Below are 9828 nucleotides of genomic sequence, written 5' to 3'. Positions count from 1 at the left end.
GAGGGGGGTGAGGGCAGGGTTGGGGAGTCAGCACATCACAGGAGGAGGCAGGGTTCCGGCTGAGGGGCCCAGAGGCTTTTATTTATCGACTGGTCCTCAGGGTGGGGGCGGGTCCGCTACAGGGCTACCTCGGGGGCCACCTCGCCAGGCCCCTGGCCTTGGGCCACGTCTGCCGCCCGCTGCTCCCGCCGCTTCTTTCGCTGGAGCAGCCTCCGTTCCCGCTCAAACTCCTTCATGCGCATCACGTAGCTGCGAGCAGAGCACGTGAACGGGGGTGTCAGGGCCCCTGGCCAGGTCCTCCCAAGCCCCAGGAAGTGGAAGGGCCCGGAATGGGCGTCCCACGGCTTTCTGGGAGGCCTCTGAGTAGGAAAGACCTACCGGCGTGTGGCTGCTTTAAGTCTGGGGTCTGCCGAGCAGGTGCTGGCTGGTTGACAGCGAGCCCTGGGGCGGAAGCTGGGCCTCCCACCAGGAAGCCTGGCCTGGCCATTCCTCCAGGTGGCCTCGAGACCACCCGTCCACCCAGCAGGCCCCTTGAGAGTCCCCCTTCCACCAAGGTGGGGCCGGGCCAGGCTGGGGCGTGGGCCGGGGTTGAGGCCAGGGCCGGGGCGTGGGCCGGGCCGGGGTGCAGGGTTGAGGTCAGGGCTGGGGCTGAGGCCAGGGTTGGGGCCGGGGCTCACTCGAGGTGCTCGCAGTGGTCCCAGTCGTGCTGCTCGTGCTTGCAGGCCAGGAAGTTGGGGAAGCTGTCACGCTTGCACTTGAGCAGCCGGATGAGGTAGTGGGCGCAGTAGTCTCGCTGCTGGAGCACCAGCTGCGCGTCATTCATCTGCTGCTGTGTGGCCACCATCTCTGCAAGGAGCGGGCGGGCTCGTCGGGGTCTCACTGCTAGACACCCGTCCCCACCATCACACCTGATTCCAGGCGGACCCAGCGGGCAACGTGCAGCTGGCGGCCACAGATCAGGGTCCGTCTCTTCCCTTCACCCCGGGGCACCTCGACGTCTGTGCTGGATCCTCACCTTCCTTCCCTGGGTCTCCTTCCCCGCCCCCCCCCCCCCCCCAACCCTGGGCTCACTCTCTGGACAGGCCCACCCTGCAGGGCCCACGCTCAGAAACACTTTCTCCCAGCGCGTCCCTCTGTGGGGCGCACCCCGGCGTGGGGCGTGTTGCCTGGCGGACCCGGACCCCAGCTTTGCCCTCTGGGCCGGCCTCCGCTTTCTCCACTAAGAAATGGAGTAACGGTCCCCCGCCCCAGAGTCCACAGTGATTGCTGCCTGAGCGAACACACGGGAAGTGCCCAGGCTCGTGACTCAGAGCTGAACACTAGCTCCAGGGTCCTGGTGGGGGAATCCCCTTTCGGGGGGCCCAGTGGGGCTGTTAGGAACTGGCCACATACCCCAGCCTGTGCCCACCGTGCCTGGTGACCTGCGTTCCTTTCTCGGCCTCCGAGAGGGCTCAGGGCAGCACGGGCGCCCAGGACCCAGCCTGCCGGCACCCTCAGGCGCCACCTCCGCTCCCCTCGACATCTTTCTCGGTCCGGCTCCTTCCCATCAGCACCAAAAGGCGTCCCCGGCAATCTCGCGCTCTTCCCCTGGCTGGCTTCCCTCCCCTCTGCCTGTCTCTCCGGCCCAGGCCCTCACCTTCTGCCCCTGCACCCCACTCTCCTCCAGCTTCCACACCCCACCCCAGCACTGCTCACACGGGGCTCTCACCAGGGCCTCCCAAGATGCCAGGACCCCGTGCGTGCGTGCTTCCTCTCGAACCTCATCCCCACAGCTCCCTGGGGACCACCCCCTCTTCACGTCCCCTCCCGCTCCGTGGCTGCCCAAACATTAAATGTTGGCTTCCAGTGGTTCTCGCTAGGAGCCCTCTGCGCATTCCAGTCGGCGGCTTCGATCGCTACTCCCCGGGGATGAGCCCCAGGCGGGGGTATCCACCTGCTGGCTTCCAAGGCAACGCAGTGCACCCGGGGCTCCGGCATCATCCCTCAGCAGCCAGGATTTACAGAGCGCCTACCATGTGCCGGGTGTTGGGGGTACAGTAGGAACCATGCCAGACAGGGACGCAGGCCCTTGAGGGCAGACGCAGACCACACAGATAGAACTACAGCATTGCAGAATGTCCGGCAACGGTCTGGAGTACGGAGAACAGTAAAGCAAGGGAGGGAGGGGTGGGGTTGGGGGCTGCGTCACAGCTGTATGTGGAGGGGTCCCTCAGGACTGGCATCCGAAGGCGGGGGAGTGAGTCACACGCACACCTGGGGGAAGAGCACTGCCAGCCGTGGAACAGCAGGTGCAAAGGCCCTGAGGTTCAGGATGCCCCAGGGATCAGCCTGAGCATGCCGTTGGAGCTGGAGGCAGGGGCCCGCTTAGTGGGGGCGGGGAGGGTGTCACAAACTCTGTTTCGGACCTGCTGAGTGGGAGCTGCCATACAGGTAGTGCACCTGTGAGCCCGGAGTTCAGGGTCCAGGCCCGGCCGGAGATGAAAACTTGGGAGCATCACAAGGCGTGTGAAACGGGGGGTCTAGCAGACACACCCCCAGGGATGGGCGGGAGTGAGTGGAGACAGAAGGCCCAAGCAGCGAGGCACCTCAACAGTCACAAGACAGGGACGTGGGCAAGAATCCTGAGGGAGCATCAGCGAGGTGGGTGGGTGTGTGGGGGCCCGGGTGACGAGGGGTTTCCAGGAAGCGGTAGTGATCAACTTGGAGGCGACCGCGGCGGGTCGGTGAGAAGTGACAACTGACAACGGGGTCCAGTGGTACGCGCGGCGTGGGGGTGGGAGGGAAGCGGGACAGCAGCCCCTTCAGTGAGGTGGCGGGGAGACCGCTGGAGGGGATTTTGAAACGGCAGGAGCAACAGCGTGTTTGCACGTTGACGGGGAAACCAATGCTGCGAGAGGGGAGAATGAATGGCCGGGGCAGCCCTCTGATAGGTGAGGGGGCACAAAAGGGTTCCTCTGGAGCGGGGGGGGGGGGGGGTGCTTAGCTAGAGCAGGGGCAGATCGTGCACAGTAACAGGAGAGAAGGCCAAGGCCCAGGGACGCAGGGAGGCCAGGTGAGCTCTTCTGGTTGCTTCTGGCTCCTTGACGGGTGGATGTAAAGTGACCAGCCGACGCAAGTGGGAGGGAGGTGCGAGAAGGTGCCAGAGTCACAGAGAAGGTGGGGGACAGTGGTCTAGGAAGGCACAAGGGCGACCCGAGTGCCAGGGAATGTGGCGGGAAAACCAGTAACATGAAGGGTCCGCTGAGGGGAGCAAAGGGGAGACCAGTCAGCGAGGTTGGGGGTTTCTCTCCCGTGATACTCAGCTGCACCTCCTGCCAGGAGGGAGAGCCGAGTTTCAGCAGGTCAGTGGAGCACAGGCCCGTGGGATTATGGGCAACGCGAGGGGCGATGGGCAGTGGATCAGGAGGCGGGGGGACTGATGGACTGCAGGTACAGGCGGGGCTGCAGGACTCTCAGGATTTGGGGCACCGGAGGCGTCCGCCTCCTGGTTCTCTCGAACCCAGACCTCTCTGCACACCACCGGCTTCGGTCGCCCTGCCTGTGGCCCGGCCAGCAGCCAGCACAACCTTTGACAAAGCAAATCTGGTCAGAAGCACTGACCCTCCCCTCTCCTTGTATGTCATCTGGCCGATTCCTACGTATCCCTCTCAGATCTCGCCTCCAGCCACCGACTCCTGGGAGCCTGCCTTGATATCCCCCAGGGGCGGCGCCCGAGATAATGCCTGGCTCCGCTGTCTCTCCCACGGGGCTGGGGCTCTCTTTAGTCACTGCCTGATGTATGCGCGGTGACCTGGCCAGGTGGGCCCTCGATGTGCTTGACATTACTCATTAAAAAAAAAGAAGCAACGAGCGGGACAGCATGTGCGGCGCGAGCCCCCCTTTAGCTTTGTGTACACCCCCAAACAGCAGTGATATCCGGATAGAGGTACGGTGGGCACGCCTCTTCCGTGATAAGCCCTCCCCTGGCTCCCCAGGGATTCCGGGACTGAGCTCAGCTCCGCCCGCCTCATTCGGCTCCCGACTGTCACTCTCGCCCCCGGGCTTTTCGCTCACACCGTGACTTCTGCCTGGGACGCCTCCACACTCAGGCAGGCTCACGCGTGTCCTCCGGACTCTTCCGGGCCGAGACCAGGGCTGAGCCCAGACACAGCACGAGAAGCCCGAACCCAACCCCGGGGACCCCGGGATTCGGGGGTTCGCGCCCCGAGCCCGCCGGCCGCGCCTGCGCACTGGGCCTCACCGCGCTCCTTGCGACCCGGGAAGCCGTAGTCGGGGGGGAAGGTGGGCATCCGCTGGGGGTCGGGTTCCCCCGACGGATCGGTCACATAGCGCCGGGCGAGATGCGCCCCCATGGCTGCAGTAGCCGCAGGTTCCGGCAGCCGCCGGGGTCACCTCGCTCCTACCCGGAAGCACTGCCCCTTCGCCGGCCACGGCTTCCGGGTTGTGCAGGCCGCAGCCGGGATCAGGGAGATGAACGACTCCGGAGGACTTCCGTTTTCTCTGGCTCCACCTGGCGGTCAGGCGGAGACAGCACAGGCGCAGCGCGTCCTTTCTAGGGATCGGGTGGATTCCAGAAGGGGGGCTTCCTGCTTCTGGAAACCAGCGGGGCAGGCGATGAGGGACAGGGGGGCCAGGGGCCAGGGGCCTTTCCCTCCCCTCCCCGGGCGCCTCTGGTCTCCCGGGGCTAGAGCATAAATGAAAGTTATTTCTCATAGTATACAGTATTTCCCCCCAAAAACGTTTTTCCTCTAGAACTTTTGACTTTGTCTTAAAAACAAAACGAAAGAAAAACAAAACCCTGCACAGTACTGGTAATATAATTAGCAAACATCAAAAGTTTAAATACAGTTACTCACAATCCATATTTTAATTGATTAAACTGAATTCAAATAATCAAATAAAGTTATTTATAAATAAAAGTATTTAAAGCTGACATTTTAAATAAATCCCATTGGATACTTTTGTAAAAATAAAATAAGATGCAATTGTAGATGCATTTCTACATGCATAAAATCAGATGCATTTCTACCCTGGTTATGATCCCAGGGCTGTGGGATAGAGCCCTGAGACTGGCTCCGCGCGGAGCGTGGAGGCTGCCCAAGATTCTGTTTTTCCCTCCCTCCTTCTCCCCCCACACTTTCTCTCTCTCTCTCTCTCTCTCAAATAATAATAATAAAAAAAATCTAGGGGCGTCTGGGTGACTCAGTTGGTTAAGCGTCTAACTCTTGATTTCCGGTCAGGTCATGATCTCACAGTTTGTGGGTTGGAGCCCCACCTCGGCCTCTGTGCTGTGCCCAAGGGCCTGCCTGGGATTCTCTCTCTCCTTCCCTCTCTCTCTGCCCCTCCCTTGCTTGTTTGCTTTCTCTCTCAGAATACGTAAATATTTTATTAAGTATTTCTCTCTCGGAATAAATAAATACTTTACGCTTTAAATAAAGTAATAGCTTTATAAAGAAAAAAGATGCAATTCTACTAGTCCTCTAATGGCCACTCTAAAGAATTGGTATTACACTTCACGCTTGTTACATCAGGGCTTGCATGTATGAAAATTTAAGAGTACATAACACAGTTTGATGCCGCCGGATACGCTTCTTGGCCTCAGCGTTCAACTGTACCAAATGCTGTGCAAATTTGTTACTGTCCGGAAACCCGCACAGGCTCACCAAGAGGAGTCGTTCAATGGGTGCTTGGCAGCGTCTCGTGTACCTGGCAGAAAGGAAGTTAGATCGTGTCGTTCCTCGGCTGCAACCCTCTCCTGGTCCCTCATTTCATATGGAGTGAAAGCTGGACCCAGCCCCAAAGGGTCGGACTCAGGAGGTACGGGGTGGGTTCCCAGAATCTGCATTTCTAACAAGTTTCCGGGTGTTGGCGATGTTGCTGGTCTGAAAACCACCCTTGGGGGAATTGCTGAGCTGACTTTCACGTGCTGACACGGAGAAGTGGCCGCAATACGTTATTAGGTGGAGAAAACAGGCTCTCGGGGATGGACCCACGGTGTCTGAGACTTCCTTTCCAGGGCTACTTGGGACCTGACCCAGGAGCATGACATAGAGTTGTGATTCTTGTGCTCTTTCGGACTCCAGGGGGCAGCATTCACATTGCAGTCTTTCTGAACGGCGCTCCTGGAATTGTGCAGTGCACCATCTGCACAGCTGTACCAGGCAGCCCAACCTTGTTCTGGATGTCTCTCCTCCCCCTCCCTTTCTCTGGGCTTCAGCTGCTTACCCACAGGTGACGGGCTGCGTAAGCGTCTATGCGGTCAACAGATGAATAACCGGAGAGCGTGGTTTGGAGGAGTCAGTTAGGTGGTCGCAGGAAAAGCGCTCACTGCCTGGTATACAGTAGGCGCCCAGTACTTGCTTGCCACGATTACTCGTGTCCGGGCTGCACCCTAACTGGAAGGCAGGAGGCGGGGAAAAGGAAGCCGCGTTGCAAGTGGAGCGGGGCGGCCAGGAGGGGGCGCTCTCGCGCCCTACCGCCCTCCTCCATAGCAGAACCTGCAGAAGAGGTACCTTGCTGAGCTTTGCTCCCTCCACAGGGAGGGTGAAAGAGTTCCTCCTTGGAGGCGACGGCCCAGCGGGTGAGACAAGGTCACGACTCAGCCAGTGAGAAGCCAGCACACTTGCAACTCCAGATTTGTTCCAGCGGACTTTTTGTATATAAGAGGCCCTCCGACCCCCTCTTTCCTTTATAGAAGAGCGGGCCTCCCCTTGGTTCTCTGGACTCGCCTGTGGTTTGGCCGCACCTTGCTCATCCCGGGGTGCGATCCTCTGCTTTTCCCAAACACACTCATTTTGCTGGTCAAATAATTGGCTGTTTCATTTATTTATTTATTTTTCCGGGTTAACAAAGGGCAACCAGAGAGAAAGCTCCTGGACCAGTCATTTCACTAGAGGCTGAAGGGTGGGGGGAAGGGGCCCATTTTTGTCCCGGGGACCGTGGACTCGAATGCCTCAGTGTGGCCTGTGCATCCTCAGAGTTGGGACCTGGGGGAGATGGTGTCAGGGGGACGGTGGTATGACGCAGCCTGTGGCGGGGTGAGGAAGGGGCCGGGCCTTGGCCAACGGTGCCACGCAATCTTCCTGTTTTTCTCTACCAGCCATTTGACAAAGAGACTTTCCGGTGTCCCCTGCTCCCCCCCTCCCTCTCCCCCCCTCCCCTCCCCCCCCCCATACGCTGGTTCACTGCTTACAGCCCCCCACCCCTCCTTCCTGCTTCCCTTGCCACCCTCTTCTGCCTCCTGGGGCCTGCCCCAGGCAGGTGCTGTCTTAACATTTCTGAGCAGAACAGTCTCAGAGGCCCAAGTGGGCCCCCGGGGTGGAGAAGGAAATTCTGGGCGGTGTCTACGCCTTGCTACGGTCCGCTGGATGGGAGATAGGAAGCTTTGGGTAATTCGGTTCAGGGGGAGGAGGAAAAACAAGGTCGGCGAGGCCTAGAAAGCCCCTGGGGCAGGCCTTAATCTGCCCACGGGGCAGAAAAGATGGCATCTGTAATCTGGCCCTGGAGCCGCCCTGGGATTGCGGCTGCCTGCGGGGAGGTTGGCTGGTTGGTGTTGGAGGGATAAGTGAGGGGCTTGGCCTCCTGGGTGGCCTTCGTCAGGGCTGGGCAGGTAGGCCAGTCACTCATTCATTCAACAAACACCCATTGGACACCTACTGTGTGCCGTGTAGCGGAGCTGAGCTGTTAATGGGGGGCAGACAGGCAATGGACAAGAGAAAGAACTGAGGGATATGGAATGTCAGATGGTGATGACTATCACGGAGAATTATAAAGAATGGAGGGTTGGGAGGAGGGCCGGTTGTTAAAGAAACGCTCACGGAGAAGGGGGACATTTCCTGTTTTTTTGAACACACCTCAGGGCCTTTGCACAGCCTAGATTCCTCTTCCACCAGATAGCCAGCCATTATCTGTGGCCTTCCTCCACGTCCTCCAGTCTATTCCAGTTGTCAGGCTTTTCCCCGATCACCTTTTTATTTTATTTATTCTATTTTATTTATTTTTAACATTTTTTTTAAAGTTTATTTCTGATAGAGAGAGCAAGCGAGCATGAGCAGGGGAAGAGCAGAGAGAGGGAGACACAGAATCCAAAGCAGGTTCCAGGCTCTGAGCTGTCAGCACAGAGCCCGACATGGGGCTCGAACCCACGAGCTATGAGATCATGACCTGAGCCGAAGTCGGATGCTCAGGCGCCCCACCTTTTTCTTCTTTTTAAAAATTGAGATATAAATGACACACGACATCATATTAGTGTCAGATGCACAACAAAATGCTTCTACATATGTGTATATGGCAAAGTGATTGCCACAATAAGTCTAGTTCGCATCCACTCAGAGTTACAATTTTTTTCTTGTGATGAGAACTTTATTTATGTATTCATTTGAGAGCGAGCGAGCGAGAGAATTCCAAGCAGGCTCCACGTTCTGTGCAGAGCCCAACATGGGGCTCAGTCTCGTGAACCCCGAGGCCATGCCCTGAGCCAGTATCAAGAGTTGGATGCTTAACCGATGAGTCACCCAGTCACCCCCAGAAAGACGGATCTTTATGAGTGTTCCCTATTTGGCTTCTTGTGAACAGTGTTAGTGAATGGATGGGTAGGCAACCCTGTAAAGAATGTAGAGAATTGCCTAGAAAGATGTTTCCAAGAGTGTTACTCGGGGAAAAAAAAAAAAGACTCTCAGCAACTTTCAAATATACCCCATCCCCTGCTTCAACATAAGCATCCGTGCCCTGTGTCGCCCCCTTAGCCCTGCTTTCGCTGCACCCCCCGCAGTTTGATATGGCATCCTTTCACTTTTCGTCAGTTAAAAATATTTTTAATTTTCAACTTCCTCTTTGACCTGTGGGCGTGATTTAATTTCCAAACACTTGCGGGTTTTCCAGATACCGTTCTGTGAGTTCTAGTTTAATTCGCGTCCGGTCTGAGAACATGCTTTGTGAGATTTCCATTCTGTGATCTTCCTTTGTGTTGTGTTGTTGTTGAACAAGGTATCCCAGTACCCTGGAATATAGCGTAACACATAGGGAGTTGTGGGATGAAATGAACAACTGAATCCCCGATCCCCGTTGGGCCTATCAGAAGACCTTTGCTCAGAGATGTTGTTCTACTCCCCTGGGGTCACGCAGCAAGACTGGGGCAGAGCTGGGGTCAGCCTGGGCCCGTGGCCTTATGTATGCCCGGTTGATGGGACTGGATTCCTCTACCAGGTCCTGAGCACCCACTGTGTGGCCGGCCCTGAAGGATGGCCTTGGCCGTGTGGCCATTACCAGCTCCCAGCGAGACCATCCGGCCTTCGCCGCCCTGATCTTGCCCCAGATCCGCTCACCTCAAGGGGCGCCCTTGGTGGGGCAGAGATGCTATCAGTCGTCTTGGCTGGTGCAACCCCACCTTTGTCCCCTCCCTTCCCTCTGACCTCACACATCCTTCTGGAGCCTTGTGGCCCAGGGTGTGCTCAGCAGACAGGCTCCTTTTCTCAGAGTCTCTGTTTTCCCATCTGTAGAATGGGAACGGCTGTACCTACGCCTCAGGCAGGTTGGGGAAGTTTTGCACGTTACTTCTTGCAGTGTAATGGGGAAAGCCCAGCCCTTGGGGTGAGCTTTCCCTGGAGAGGGAGGCTGGTCTGCTGCAGCACCCCCCCCCCCCCGCCCCAACTTCAGCCAGGGCTGGGCACACACTTTCCCCATGTGCTGGCGAAGATTTTCCGCTCGTGGAGACTGTGGGTTGCTTATATTGATCTGTGAGGCAAGCAATTCTATTTTAAGTTGATGTTGTTCTGAATGTCTGTTACAGCAACCCAACCTAATATCCTACCCTGTGCACACGCCGGGTAG

The 9828-nt window shown here is 57.8% G+C and overlaps 1 protein-coding gene across 1 annotated transcript; it reads right to left on the bottom strand.

Annotated features, from left to right (window-relative positions):
• Nucleotides 1-53: 53 nt before the first annotated feature.
• Nucleotides 54-4431, bottom strand: NDUFB7 (NADH:ubiquinone oxidoreductase subunit B7). The gene is made up of 3 exons (XM_027050359.2): nt 4241-4431; nt 678-846; nt 54-249 (listed from the first exon to the last, which is right to left on the bottom strand). Exons 1-3 carry the CDS (start codon nt 4350-4352, stop codon nt 117-119), a joined length of 414 nt encoding a protein of 137 aa, XP_026906160.1. The 5' UTR covers nt 4353-4431; the 3' UTR covers nt 54-116.
• Between the last annotated feature and the right edge of the window lie 5397 nt (nt 4432-9828).

This window comes from Acinonyx jubatus, chromosome A2 (genome assembly GCF_027475565.1).
Source record: "Acinonyx jubatus isolate Ajub_Pintada_27869175 chromosome A2, VMU_Ajub_asm_v1.0, whole genome shotgun sequence".
Lineage (NCBI taxonomy): Eukaryota > Metazoa > Chordata > Mammalia > Carnivora > Felidae > Acinonyx > Acinonyx jubatus.
Note: the sequence above shows the minus strand (reverse complement) of the source record. Positions and strands in the feature narration are given on the sequence as shown.

Coding starts and splice junctions, on each gene's coding strand:
- NDUFB7 (XM_027050359.2), bottom strand. CDS start 4,352: ATGGGGGCGCATCTCGCCCGGCGCTATGTGACCGATCCGTCGGGGGAA. Junction 847..4,240: donor CCCGGGTCGCAAGGAGCGCG/GTGAGGCCCAGT, acceptor CGCTCCTTGCAG/AGATGGTGGCCACACAGCAG. Junction 250..677: donor GACCACTGCGAGCACCTCGA/GTGAGCCCCGGC, acceptor CTCTGCTCGCAG/CTACGTGATGCGCATGAAGG.